Here is a 15,658-nt window from a genome sequence, read left to right as displayed (position 1 = left end):
GGCATCAAATAGAGTCTATACTGTCATGTTGAAGACTATCATGGCATCAAATAGAGTCTATACTATACTGTCATGTTGAAGACTATCATGGCATCAAATAGAGTCTATACTATACTGTCATGTTGAATACTATCATGGCATCAAATAGAGTCTATACTATACTGTCATGTTGAATACTATCATGGCATCAAATAGAGTCTATACTGTCATGTTGAATACTATCATGGCATCAAATAGAGTCTATACTGTCATGTTGAAGACTATCATAGCATCAAATAGAGTCTATACTGTCATGTTGAAGACTATCATGGCATCAAATAGAGTCTATACTGTCATGTTGAAGACTATCATGGCATCAAATAGAGTCTATACTGTCATGTTGAAGACTATCATGGCATCAAATAGAGTCTATACTGTCATGTTGAAGACTATCATGGCATCAAATAGAGTCTATACTATACTGTCATGTTGAATACTATCATGGCATCAAATAGAGTCTATACTGTCATGTTGAATACTATCATGGCATCAAATAGAGTCTATACTGTCATGTTGAAGACTATCATGGCATCAAATAGAGTCTATACTATACTGTCATGTTGAAGACTATCATGGCATCAAATAGAGTCTATACTATACTGTCATGTTGAATACTATCATGGCATCAAATAGAGTCTATACTATACTGTCATGTTGAATACTATCATGGCATCAAATAGAGTCTATACTGTCATGTTGAATACTATCATGGCATCAAATAGAGTCTATACTGTCATGTTGAAGACTATCATAGCATCAAATAGAGTCTATACTGTCATGTTGAAGACTATCATGGCATCAAATAGAGTCTATACTGTCATGTTGAAGACTATCATGGCATCAAATAGAGTCTATACTGTCATGTTGAAGACTATCATGGCATCAAATAGAGTCTATACTGTCATGTTGAATACTATCATGGCATCAAATAGAGTCTATACTGTCATGTTGAATACTATCATGGCATCAAATAGAGTCTATACTGTCATGTTGAATACTATCATGGCATCAAATAGAGTCTATACTATACTGTCATGTTGAATACTATCATGGCATCAAATAGAGTCTATACTGTCATGTTGAATACTATCATGGCATCAAATAGAGTCTATACTATACTGTCATGTTGAATACTATCATGGCATCAAATAGAGTCTATACTGTCATGTTGAATACTATCATGGCATCAAATAGAGTCTATACTATACTGTCATGTTGAATACTATCATGGCATCAAATAGAGTCTATACTGTCATGTTGAATACTATCATGGCATCAAATAGAGTCTATACTGTCATGTTGAAGACTATCATAGCATCAAATAGAGTCTATACTGTCATGTTGAATACTATCATGGCATCAAATAGAGTCTATACTGTCATGTTGAAGACTATCATGGCATCAAATATAGTCTATACTATACTGTCATGTTGAATACTATCATGGCATCAAATAGAGTCTATACTGTCATGTTGAATACTATCATGGCATCAAATAGAGTCTATACTGTCATGTTGAAGACTATCATGGCATCAAATAGAGTCTATACTGTCATGTTGAATACTATCATGGCATCAAATAGAGTCTATACTGTCATGTTGAAGACTATCATGGCATCAAATAGAGTCTATACTATACTGTCATGTTGAATACTATCATGGCATCAAATAGAGTCTATACTGTCATGTTGAATACTATCATGGCATCAAATAGAGTCTATACTATACTGTCATGTTGAATACTATCATGGCATCAAATAGAGTCTATACTGTCATGTTGAATACTATCATGGCATCAAATAGAGTCTATACTGTCATGTTGAAGACTATCATAGCATCAAATAGAGTCTATACTGTCATGTTGAAGACTATCATGGCATCAAATAGAGTCTATACTGTCATGTTGAAGACTATCATAGCATCAAATAGTATATACTTATACATGTTTTTGCTGTTTATGCTAACAATTTGTCTTGGTCTTTGTTTTAGGGTTATGAGGGATCATTGATAAAACTCACCTCAAAACAGGTAAGTAAAAAATACATCATTTTTCCACACGGTGTAGTTTAGACATGGCTCAGTCCCTCAACAGGCTGTTTCAGTGTAGTTTAGACATGGCTCAGTCCCCTCAGCAGGCTGTTTCAGTGTAGTTTAGACATGGCTCAGTCCCTCAACAGGCTGTTTCAGTGTAGTTTAGACATGGCTCAGTCCCTCAGCAGGCTGTTTCAGTGTAGTTTAGACATGGCTCAGTCCCTCAACAGGCTGTTTCAGTGTAGTTTAGACATGGCTCAGTCCCTCAGCAGGCTGTTTCAGTGTAGTTTAGACATGGCTCAGTCCCTCAACAGGAAGTTTCAGTGTAGTTTAGACATGGCTCAGTCCCTCAACAGGAAGTTTCAGTGTAGTTTAGACATGGCTCAGTCCCTCAACAGGAAGTTTCAGTGTAGTTTAGACATGGCTCAGTCCCTCAACAGGCTGTTTCAGTGTAGTTTAGACATGGCTCAGTCCCTCAACAGGAAGTTTCAGTGTAGTTTAGACATGGCTCAGTCCCTCAACATGAAGTTTCAGTGTAGTGAACACATGGCTCAGTCCCTCAACAGGAAGTTTCAGTGTAGTGAACACATGGCTCAGTCCCTCAACAGGAAGTTTCAGTGTAGTTTAGACATGGCTCAGTCCCTCAACAGGCTGTTTCAGTGTAGTTTAGACATGGCTCAGTCCCTCAACAGGCTGTTTCAGTGTAGTTTAGACATGGCTCAGTCCCTCAACAGGAAGTTTCAGTGTAGTTTAGACATGGCTCAGTCCCTCAACAGGAAGTTTCAGTGTAGTGAACACATGGCTCAGTCCCTCAACAGGAAGTTTCAGTGTAGTGAACAGTTTAGACATGGCTCAGTCCCTCAACAGGAAGTTTCGGTGTAGTTTAGACATGGCTCAGTCCCTCAGCAGGCTGTTTCAGTGTAGTTTAGACATGGCTCAGTCCCTCAGCAGGCTGTTTCAGTGTAGTTTAGACATGGCTCGATCCCTCAGCAGCCTGTTTCAGTGTAGTGAACACATGGCTCAGTCCCTCAGCAGGCTGTTTCAGTGTAGTTTAGACATGGCTCAGTCCCTCAGCATGCTGTTTTAGTGTAGTTTAGACATGGCTCAGTCCCTCAGCAGCCTGTTTCAGTGTAGTTTAGATATGGCTCAGTCCCTCAACAGGAAGTTTCAGTGTAGTTTAGACATGGCTCAGTCCCTCAGCAGACTGTTTCAGTGTAGTTAAGACATGGCTCAGTCCCTCAGCAGGCTGTTTCAGTGTAGTGAACACATGGCTCAGTCCCTCAGCAGGCTGTTTCAGTGTAGTTTAGACATGGCTCGATCCCTCAGCAGCCTGTTTCAGTGTAGTGAACACATGGCTCAGTCCCTCAGCAGGCTATTTCAGTGTAGTTTAGACATGGCTCAGTCCCTCAGCATGCTGTTTTAGTGTAGTTTAGACATGGCTCAGTCCCTCAGCAGGCTATTTCAGTGTAGTTTAGACATGGCTCAGTCCCTCAGCAGGCTGTTTCAGTGTAGTTTAGACATGGCTCAGTCCCTCAGCAGGCTGTTTCAGTGTAGTTTAGACATGGCTCAGTCCCTCAGCAGGCTGTTTCAGTGTAGTTTAGACATGGCTCAGTCCCTCAGCAGGCTGTTTCAGTGTAGTTTAGACATGGCTCGATCCCTCAGCAGGCTGTTTCAGTGTAGTTTAGACATGGCTCAGTCCCTCAGCAGGCTGTTTCAGTGTAGTTTAGACATGGCTCAGTCCCTCAGCAGGCTGTTTCAGTGTAGTTTAGACATGGCTCGATCCCTCAGCAGGCTGTTTCAGTGTAGTTTAGACATGGCTCAGTCCCTCAGCAGGCTGTTTCAGTGTAGTTTAGACATGGCTCGATCCCTCAGCAGGCTGTTTCAGTGTAGTTTAGACATGGCTCAGTCCCTCAGCAGGCTGTTTCAGTGTAGTTTAGACATGGCTCAGTCCCTCAGCAGGCTGTTTCAGTGTAGTTTAGACATGGCTCAGTCCCTCAGCAGGCTGTTTCAGTGTAGTTTAGACATGGCTCAGTCCCTCAGCAGGCTGTTTCAGTGTAGTTTAGACATGGCTCAGTCCCTCAGCAGGCTGTTTCAGTGTAGTTTAGACATGGCTCAGTCCCTCAGCAGGCTGTTTCAGTGTAGTTTAGACATGGCTCAGTCCCTCAGCAGGCTGTTTCAGTGTAGTTTAGACATGGCTCAGTCCCTCAGCAGGCTGTTAAAATGTAGTTAAAAAATAAAAATAAAAAAATAGCTCATCACAGCACTATGGAACTGACCTAAATACCTGTAGCATCGCCATCCTGAGCACATCTGGTGTTTGGGTTAAAGTTTGAGATAAGATGTGCCCTTGGCATTAGGATATCAGGGGCCTGCTGGGAGAAAGCAATTACAAGCAAAGCCTCAGTAGAGTAAGGACGTACCTCTCCTTATGTTATGATAGTTTTATTGAAGTGTATGAAAGTGTATTCTTATTTTGTGTGTGTCTGGTGGATGCTGGTGGGTGTGAGTGTAGTGTGGGGAATTACATTAGAAATGCAAAACAAGTTTATGAGAACTGAAGGAACCTCCATAAGGGAACTGGAGGAAACTTTATCAAGAGGACGTTTTTTAAATGAATAAGTCCAAAGGCCACGTAATATATCTCAGTTAACCCTTTATGGGTGGGTAGACTGTAACACGTTACACTATATCTCAGTTAACCCTTTATGGGTGGGTAGACTGTAACACGTTACACTATATCTCAGTTAACCCTTTATGGGTGGGTAGACTGTAACACGTTACACTATATCTCAGTTAACCCTTTATGGGTGGGTAGACTGTAACACGTTACACTATATCTCAGTTATCCCTTTATGGGTGGGTAGACTGTAACACATCAAATGGTTTAGTTCGATTATATGCACTAGACATGGTGGAGGACGTGAGGCCCATCTGATGTTAATAATGACTGTTCAATTTATTTAACAGAGTGGAGTGATGAATTTCTAAAAAGTCCACATATTTAGCTAAAGTGAAGGATTAAATTGAAACATTAGCTGGAGGACACTCCAACATGGCTGCTGGGGTGAAAGGTTAAATTGAAGCCTTAGTGCGGAGGAAAATCCATCTGTAGCTAATTTATGAGCTGAATGGCACGATTGCTACTGTAGAGTGAAAACTGTGGTTGAAGCCTTAGCTAGAGGAATTGTTGCATTTCCGTTGTCGTTGCACCTGCATTCAGCAGCATCTATGAAGCACATTATTATTATGAACAGTGCTGACATCAAATGGAAGAACCAAGGACACAGGTGGTTCCTAATGTTGTGAGATTCTCGCTAGTTTTTACAAAAGAACTTCGGTAGCCATGAAATGCTTTGAATGGCTGGCCATGGCTCACATCAACACCATCATTCCGGGAAACCCCATGCCAATTTGCATACCGCCCCAAACAGATCCACAGATGACGCGATCTCAATCGCACTCCACACTGCCCTTTCCCACCTGGACAAAAGGAACACCTATGTGAGAATGCTGTCCATTGATTACAGCTTCGTTTTCAACACCACAGTGCCCACGAAGCTCATCACTAAGTTAAGGACCGTGGGACTAAACACCTCCCTCTGCAACTGGACCCTGGACTTCCTGCCGCCCCCAGGTAGTAAGGGTAGGCAACAACACATCTGCCACGCTGATCCTCAACACTGGGGCCCCTCAGGGGTGTGTGCTTAGTCCCCTCCTGTACTCTCTGTTCACCCACAACTGCGTGGCCAGGCACGACTCCAACATCATCATTAAGTTTGCTGATGACACAACAGTGGTAGGCCTGATCACCGACAACGATGAGACAGCCTATAGGGAGGAGGTTAGAGACTTGGCAATGTGGTGTCAGGACAACAACCTCTCCCTCAATGTGAGCAAGACAAAGACTATAGGACTATAGGAAAAGAAGGGCCAAACAGGTCCCATTAACATTGACTGGGCTGAATTGGAGCGGACCGAGAGTTTCACATCGCCAACCAACTATCATGGTCTAAACACACCAAGACATTTGTGAAGTGAGCATGACAACACATCCCCCCCCCCCTCAAGAGACTGAAAAGATTTGGCATGGGTCCACAGATCCTCAAAAAGTTCTACAGCTGCACCATCGAGAGCATCCTGACCGGTATTGCAACTGCTCGGCAGTGAGCATGACAACACATTTCAAGAGACTGAAAAGATTTGGCATGGGTCCACAGATCCTCAAAAAGTTCTACAGCTGCACCATCGAGAGCATCCTGACCGGTATTGCAACTGCTCGGCATCTGACTGCAAGGCACTACAGAGGGTGGTGCGTACTGCCCAGTACATCACTAGGTCCAAGCTTCCTGCCATCCAGGACCTATACAATAGGCGGTGTCAGAGGAAGGCCCCAAAAATATTCAAAGACTCCAGTCACCCAAGTCATAGACTGTTCTCTCTGCTACCGGACGGCAAGAGGTATCGGAGTGCCAAGTCTAGGACCAAAAGGCTCCTTAACAGATTCTACCTCCAAGCCATGGGACTGCTGAAAAATGTGATACACACACACACACACACACACACACACACACACTGTGTTTTCACACTGCTGCTACTCGCTGTTTATTATCCATGCATATTCTTTACAAATGACCTCAACTAACCTGTGCCAACACACATTGACTCAGTACCGGTACCCCCTGTATATAGCCTCGTTGTTTTTATGTAATTTCCTTGTGTTATTTTTAGATTTTATTTAATAAGAATAATAATAACTTTAGTTTATTTAGTAAGTATTTTCTTAACTCTATTTCATGAACTGCATTTTTAGTTAAGGGCTTGTAACTAAGCATTTCACAGTCAGGTCTACATCTGTTGGTTAAGGGCTTGTAACTAAGCATTTCACAGTCAGGTCTACATCTGTTGGTTAAGGGCTTGTAACTAAGTATTTCACAGTCAGGTCTACATCTGTTGGTTAAGGGCTTGTAACTAAGCATTTCACAGTCAGGTCTACATCTGTTGGTTAAGGGCTTGTAAGTAAGCATTTCACAGTCAGGTCTACATCTGTTGGTTAAGGGCTTGTAACTAAGCATTTCACAGTCAGGTCTACATCTGTTGGTTAAGGGCTTGTAAGTAAGCATTTCACAGTCAGGTCTACATCTGTTGGTTAAGGGCTTGTAACTAAGCATTTCACAGTCAGGTCTACATCTGTTGGTTAAGGGCTTGTAACTAAGCATTTCACAGTCAGGTCTACATCTGTTGGTTAAGGGCTTGTAACTAAGCATTTCACAGTCAGGTCTACATCTGTTGGTTAAGGGCTTGTAACTAAGCATTTCACAGTCAGGTCTACATCTGTTGGTTAAGGGCTTGGAACTATGCATTTCACAGTCAGGTCTACATCTGTTGGTTAAGGGCTTGTAACTAAGCTCGAAAATCTATCGCCAGTTCTGTACGGCGCAGCGCGGCTCGGAACGGAACATACCGGACCAATTTTTCTCTCCATGTCCCTGGATTTCGACTGCTCTCTGGACATTCATACCCGGATCTCACAGCTAGCTAGCTGCTATCCGTGTGACTATCGGCCTTCGTCGATTCCGGAGCAAACATCAATTATTCCGGAGCTAGCAAGCTCCGTCAATCACTCCTGAGTTCCATCAATCACACCTGGGCTGCAGTCACCTATCCGGACCCGTTTTACTGCTTTCGCGGAGCCCCACCGGGCCTTCACAACTGGACTGCCGACGTTATCTACCCGAAGGAGTTATTCGGCTGGCTCCTCCGTCGCGACGTTACCTGAACGCCCATCTGCGGCCTGCTAACCGTTAGCTGTCTTACCGGCTGCTATCTGAATAGACAATCGGACAAAAAATTTTTTTTATATATTTTTTTATTTTTTATTATTATTATTATGTTTTCTTCTTGGGCCTCTATAACTATATCTATTGTTTTTATTTTTGTTGTTGTTGTGTGATTTGGATTAATCCCCTCTACCACACGGAACCCCACTAATCTACTGACGGAACGCAAGAGGTAGCTAACAACAGACCTCCATCCTATGCTAGCTTGCTACCGATGCCCTGGCTAGCTGTCTAAATCACCAACCAACCTCTCCACTCACCGGACCCTTTTGATCACTCGACTAAGCATGCCTCTCCTTAATGTCAATATGTCTTGTCCATTTCTGTTCTGGTTAGTGTTTATTGGCTTATTTCACTGTAGAGCCTCTAGTCCTGCTCACTATACCTTATCCAACCTATTAGTTCCACCACCCACACATGCAATGACATCTCCTGGTTTCAACGATGTTTCTAGAGACAATATCTCCCTCTTCATCACTCAATACCTAGGTTTACCTCCACTGTATTCACATCCTACCATACATTTGTCTGTACATTATACCTTGATGCTATTTTATCGCCCCCAGAAACCTCCTTTTACTCTATGTTCCAGACGTTCTAGACGACCAATTCTCATAGCTTTTAGCCGTACTCTTATTCTACTCCTCCTATGTTCCTCTGGCGATGTAGAGGTGAATCCAGGCCCTGCAGTGCCTAGCTCCACTCCTATTCCCCAGGCGCTCTCTTTTGATGACTTCTGTAACCGTAATAGCCTTGGTTTCATGCATGTTAACATTAGAAGCCTCCTCCCTAAGTTTGTTCTATTCACTGCTTTAGCACACTCTGCCAACCCGGATGTTCTAGCTGTGTCTGAATCCTGGCTTAGGAAGACCACCAAAAACTCAGACATTTTAATTCCAAACTACAACATTTTCAGACAAGATAGAACTGCCAAAGGGGGCGGTGTTGCAATCTACTGCAAAGATAGCCTGCAGAGTTCTGTCCTACTATCCAGGTCTGTACCCAAACAATTTGAACTTCTACTTTTAAAAATCCACCTCTCTAAAAACAAGTCTCTCACCGTTGCCGCCTGCTATAGACCACCCTCTGCCCCCAGCTGTGCTCTGGACACCATATGTGAACTGATTGCCCCCCATCTATCTTCAGAGTTCGTGCTGCTAGGCGACCTAAACTGGAACATGCTTAACACCCCAGCCATCCTACAATCTAAACTTGATGCCCTCAATCTCACACAAATTATCAATGAACCTACCAGGTACCTCCCCAAAACCTTAAACACGGGCACCCTCATAGATATCATCCTAACCAACTTCCCCTCTAAATACACCTCTGCTGTCTTCAACCAAGATCTCAGCGATCACTGCCTCATTGCCTGCATCCGTAATGGGTCAGCGGTCAAACGACCGCCACTCATCACTGTAAAACGCTCCCTGAAACACTTCTGCGAGCAGGCCTTTCTAATCGACCTGGCCGGGGTATCCTGGAAGGATATTGATCTCATCCCGTCAGTAGAGGATGCCTGGATATTTTTTAAAAATGCCTTCCTAACCATCCTAAATAAACATGCCCCATTCAAGAAATTTAGAACCAGGAACAGATATAGCCCTTGGTTCTCCCCAGACCTGACTGCCCTTAACCAACACAAAAACATCCTATGGCGTTCTGCATTAGCATCGAACAGCCCCCGTGATATGCAGCTGTTCAGGGAAGCTAGAAATCATTATACACAGGCAGTTAGAAAAGCCAAGGCTAGCTTTTTCAAGCAGAAATTTGCTTCCTGCAACACTAACTCAAAAAAGTTCTGGGACACTGTAAAGTCCATGGAGAATAAGAACACCTCCTCCCAGCTGCCCACTGCACTGAAGATAGGAAACACTGTCACCACTGATAAATCCACCATAATTGAGAATTTCAATAAGCATTTTTCTACGGCTGGCCATGCTTTCCACCTGGCTACTCCTACCCCGGACAACAGCACTGCACCCCCAACAGCAACTCGCCCAAGCCTTCCCCATTTCTCCTTCTCCCAAATCCATTCAGCTGATGTTCTGAAAGAGCTGCAAAATCTGGACCCCTACAAATCAGCCGGGCTAGACAATCTGGACCCTTTCTTTCTAAAATTATCTGCCGAAATTGTTGCCACCCCTATTACTAGCCTGTTCAACCTCTCTTTCGTGTCGTCTGAGATTCCCAAAGATTGGAAAGCAGCTGCGGTCATCCCCCTCTTCAAAGGGGGGGACACTCTTGACCCAAACTGCTACAGACCTATATCTATCCTACCGTGCCTTTCTAAGGTCTTCGAAAGCCAAGTCAACAAACAGATTACCGACCATTTCGAATCTCACCATACCTTCTCTGCTATGCAATCTGGTTTCAGAGCTGGTCATGGGTGCACCTCAGCCACGCTCAAGGTCCTAAACGATATCTTAACCGCCATCGATAAGAAACATTACTGTGCAGCCGTATTCATTGATCTGGCCAAGGCTTTCGACTCTGTCAATCACCATATCCTCATCGGCAGACTCGACAGCCTTGGTTTCTCAAATGATTGCCTCGCCTGGTTCACCAACTACTTCTCTGATAGAGTTCAGTGTGTCAAATCGGAGGGTCTGCTGTCCGGACCTCTGGCAGTCTCTATGGGGGTGCCACAGGGTTCAATTCTTGGACCGACTCTCTTCTCTGTATACATCAATGAGGTCGCTCTTGCTGCTGGTGAGTCCCTGATCCACCTCTACGCAGACGACACCATTCTGTATACTTCCGGCCCTTCTCTGGACACTGTGTTAACAACCCTCCAGGCAAGCTTCAATGCCATACAACTCTCCTTCCGTGGCCTCCAATTGCTCTTGAATGCAAGTAAAACTAAATGCATGCTCTTCAACCGATCGCTGCCTGCACCTACCCGCCTGTCCAACATCACTACTCTGGACGGCTCTGACTTAGAATACGTGGACAACTACAAATACTTAGGTGTCTGGTTAGATTGTAAACTCTCCTTCCAGACCCATATCAAACATCTCCAATCCAAAGTTAAATCTAGAATTGGCTTCCTATTTCGCAACAAAGCATCCTTCACTCATGCTGCCAAACATACCCTTGTAAAACTGACCATCCTACCAATCCTCGACTTTGGCGATGTCATTTACAAAATAGCCTCCAATACCCTACTCAACAAATTGGATGCAGTCTATCACAGTGCAATCCGTTTTATCACCAAAGCCCCATATACTACCCACCATTGCGACCTGTACGCTCTCGTTGGCTGGCCCTCGCTTCATACTCGTCGCCAAACCCACTGGCTCCATGTCATCTACAAGACCCTGCTAGGTAAAGTCCCCCCTTATCTCAGCTCGCTGGTCACCATAGCATCTCCCACCTGTAGCACACGCTCCAGCAGGTATATCTCTCTAGTCACCCCCAAAACCAATTCTTTCTTTGGCCGCCTCTCCTTCCAGTTCTCTGCTGCCAATGACTGGAACGAACTACAAAAATCTCTGAAACTGGAAACACTTATCTCCCTCACTAGCTTTAAGCACCAACTGTCAGAGCAGCTCACAGATTACTGCACCTGTACATAGCCCACCTATAATTTAGCCCAAACAACTACCTCTTTCCCAACTGTATTTAATTTTAATTTATTTATTTATTTAGCTCCTTTGCACCCCATTATTTTTTTATTTCTACTTTGCACATTCTTCCATTGCAAAACCACTATTCCAGTATTTTACTTGCTATATTGTATTTACTTTGCCATCTTGGCCTTTTTTGCCTTTACCTCCCTTCTCACCTCATTTGCTCACATTGTATATAGACTTGTTTATACTGCATTATTGACTGTATGTTTGTTTTTACTCCATGTGTAACTCTGTGTCGTTTTATCTGTCGAACTGCTTTGCTTTATCTTGGCCAGGTCGCAATTGTAAATGAGAACTTGTTCTCAACTTGCCTACCTGGTTAAATAAAGGTAAAATAAATAAATAAATAAATAAATAAGCATTTCACAGTCAGGTCTACATCTGTTGGTTAAGGGCTTGTAACTAAGCATTTCACAGTCAGGTCTACATCTGTTGGTTAAGGGCTTGTAAGTAAGCATTTCACAGTCAGGTCTACATCTGTTGGTTAAGGGCTTGTAACTAAGCATTTCACAGTCAGGTCTACATCTGTTGGTTAAGGGCTTGTAAGTAAGCATTTCACAGTCAGGTCTACATCTGTTGGTTAAGGGCTTGTAAGTAAGCATTTCACAGTCAGGTCTACATCTGTTGGTTAAGGGCTTGTAACTAAGCATTTCACAGTCAGGTCTACATCTGTTGGTTAAGGGCTTGTAAGTAAGCATTTCACAGTCAGGTCTACATCTGTTGGTTAAGGGCTTGTAAGTAAGCATTTCACAGTCAGGTCTACATCTGTTGGTTAAGGGCTTGTAACTAAGCATTTCACAGTCAGGTCTACATCTGTTGGTTAAGGGCTTGTAAGTAAGCATTTCACAGTCAGGTCTACATCTGTTGGTTAAGGGCTTGTAACTAAGCATTTCACAGTCAGGTCTACATCTGTTGGTTAAGGGCTTGTAACTAAGCATTTCACAGTCAGGTCTACATCTGTTGGTTAAGGGCTTGTAAGTAAACATTTCACAGTCAGGTCTACATCTGTTGGTTAAGGGCTTGTAAGTAAGCATTTCACAGTCAGGTCTACATCTGTTGGTTAAGGGCTTGTAAGTAAGCATTTCACAGTCAGGTCTACATCTGTGGTTAAGGGCTTGTAAGTAAGCATTTCACAGTCAGGTCTACATCTGTTGGTTAAGGGCTTGTAAGTAAGCATTTCACAGTCAGGTCTACATCTGTTGGTTAAGGGCTTGTAAGTAAGCATTTCACAGTCAGGTCTACATCTGTTGGTTAAGGGCTTGTAACTAAGCATTTCACAGTCAGGTCTACATCTGTTGGTTAAGGGCTTGTAACTAAGCATTTCACAGTCAGGTCTACATCTGTTGGTTAAGGGCTTGTAAGTAAGCATTTCACAGTCAGGTCTACATCTGTTGGTTAAGGGCTTGTAACTAAGCATTTCACAGTCAGGTCTACATCTGTTGGTTAAGGGCTTGTAAGTAAGCATTTCACAGTCAGGTCTACATCTGTTGAATTTAAATTGATTTGATTTGAACTGGTTTTAGGATAAGGACCTGCATACAACAACACAGAGTTACACATGGAATAAACAAACCTATAGTCAATAATATAGTAGAAAAAAAGAAAGTCTATATACAGTTTGTGAGGAGGAGGAAAGTGAGGAGGAAAGGCGATAAATGGGCCATAGTAGCGAAGTAATTACAGTTTAGCAAATTAACACTGGAGTGATAGATGGGCAGATGATGATGATGTGCAAGTAGAAATACTGGTGCGCAAAAGAGCAGAAAAGTAAATAAAAACAATATGGGGATGAGGTAGGTACATTGGGTGGCCTATTTACAGATGGGCTATGTACAGCTGCAGCGATCGGTTGGCTGCTCAGATAGTTGATGTTTAAAGTTGGTGAGGGAAATATAAGTCTCCAGCTTCAGCGATTTTTGCAATTAGTTCCAGTCATTGGCAGCAGAGAACTGGAAGGAAAGGCGGCCAAAGGAAGTGTTGGCTTTGGGGATGACCAGTGAGATATTCCCTGCTTTTTAAAGTTAGCGAGGGAAATATAAGTCTCCAGCTCCGGCAATGTAACAAAATGGATGACTGCAGTGTAGCCGTTATCATGAGTACACGTTGCATGCATTGCTAAGGCATGAGAATATAAAAGTCTGTATTCTTATTTTACATTTATGTAGTTCTTTGCCTACCTATTATGTCATGTCGTTTGGCTCTCAGATAGCGTGCTTGCAGACACTCTTGTGGGATGTTCAAAGGGGAAAGGAGATGGAAAGAAATTTGTGGGGCCATCTCTGTGTAAGGCTCTGTCTCAAATGGCACCCTATTCCCTATATAGTGCACTACTTTAGACCAGAGCCCTATGGAACACTATTCCCTATATAGTGCACTACTTTAGACCAGAGCCCTATGGAACACTATTCCCTATATAGTGCACTACTTTAGGCCAGAGCCCTATGGAACACTATTCCCTATATAGTGCACTACTTTAGACCAGAGCCCTATGGAACACTATTCCCTATATAGTGCACTACTTTAGACCAGAGCCCTATGGAACACTATTCCCTATATAGTGCACTACTTTAGACCAGAGCCCTATGGAACACTATTCCCTATATAGTGCACTACTTTAGACCAGAGCCCTATGGAACACTATTCCCTATATAGTGCACTACTTTAGACCAGAGCCCTATGGAACACTATTCCCTATATAGTGCACTACTTTAGACCAGAGCCCTATGGAACACTATTCCCTATATAGTGCACTACTTTAGACCAGAGCCCTATGGAACACTATTCCCTATATAGTGCACTACTTTAGACCAGAGCCCTATGGAACACTATTCCCTATATAGTGCACTACTTTAGACCAGAGCCCTATGGAACACTATTCCCTATATAGTGCACTACTTTAGACCAGAGCCCTATGGAACACTATTCCCTATATAGTGCACTACTTTAGACCAGAGCCCTATGGAACACTAGCGAAGGTTTTGACAATTGTATTATTATTTTTTACCTTTGTTTAACTAGACAAGTCAGTTAAGAACAAATTCATATTTCCTAACGACGGCCTAGGAACAATAATGAGTCTCTGACCGTATCTTTTCGCTCTCTGAAGTGGCTGAAAATGAGCTTGTCTGGTGTGTGTCCACTTGGAGAGCTAGGCAGTTTAGCTTACGTCAATGTACTTAATGCCAAATGACACTTAATGTCCCATAAAGAGATAACACATTCATTAAAACGGGGTAATGGTCGTCGAGATTCCTCATGGACGGGATCGACAAACGGAAAGCTGTCTTTGCTTATATTCATTTCCTCTTCAAGTTGTCAGTATTTTGAGGACTTATGTGTTTGCCTTATGCCAGATGTCATAGGATACTTCTGTAGTTGTCATTCAGTGTAACGGACTCAAGGCGTTGTTTTGAATGCCTCTCCCATGTTATGTGTTCATTGCACTGTGAGTTGATCCTTCCTGACTAATGGTAATGACAGTGCTAATGAAAATCAATCATTCCTGCAGAGAACACAGCCGTCTCCATATATAGCAAGCCGTCTCGCTCTCTCTCTCTCTTTCTCTCTCTCCTCCCGCTCTCTGTCTTTCTAGAAAGCTTTCTACATCGCCCACTGTGGCTTAGCCTCTTGAGAACAACATGTTTAAAAAACTCTCTCTACTTCCCTCTCTTCTCTCTCTCTCTCTCTCTCTCTCTCTCTCTCTCTCTCTCTCTCTCTCTCTCTACTTCCCCTCTCTTCTCTCTCTCTCTCTCTCTCTCTCTCTCTCTACTTCCCCTCTCTTCTCTCTCTCTCTCTCTCTCTCTCTCCTCTCTCTCTCTCTCTCTCTCTCTCTCTCTCTCTCTCTCTCCCCCTCTCTCTCCACGTCTCTTTTCTTCTCTCTCCCTCTCTGATTTTGTGTTCAGGAATCTATTGAAAAAGTGTCTCCCGTGTTCATAGCCAAAAATTGTTTTCAGCATAGAGACCTTCCTATTCCAAACTAGTACTGCGTATTTATGTCTTTTGATACCAAACTAGTACTGCATGTTTGTCTTTTGATACCAAACTAGTACTGCATATTTATGTCCTTTTGATACCAAACTAGTACTGCATGTTTGTTCTTTTGATACCAAACTAGTAC

General features: G+C 43.1%; 1 protein-coding gene across 3 annotated transcripts in view; it reads left to right on the top strand.

Annotated features, from left to right (window-relative positions):
• The window catches only part of LOC109878502 (RNA-binding protein with multiple splicing), a 68,531-nt gene that overhangs the window by 20,587 nt on the left and 32,286 nt on the right, over positions 1 to 15,658 (top strand). For all 3 annotated transcript variants that reach the window (XM_031832606.1, XM_031832604.1, XM_031832605.1), the window contains exon 3: positions 2,028 to 2,066. In XM_031832606.1, coding sequence (XP_031688466.1) covers positions 2,028 to 2,066 — 39 coding nt within the window. The remainder of the gene's footprint in view (positions 1 to 2,027; positions 2,067 to 15,658) is intronic.

The sequence above is a fragment of the Oncorhynchus kisutch genome, linkage group LG9, assembly GCF_002021735.2.
Source record: "Oncorhynchus kisutch isolate 150728-3 linkage group LG9, Okis_V2, whole genome shotgun sequence".
NCBI classification, from domain to species: Eukaryota; Metazoa; Chordata; class Actinopteri; order Salmoniformes; family Salmonidae; genus Oncorhynchus; species Oncorhynchus kisutch.
The sequence above is the reverse complement of the archived record's forward strand: the minus strand, read 5'-3'. Positions and strand labels throughout refer to the sequence as shown.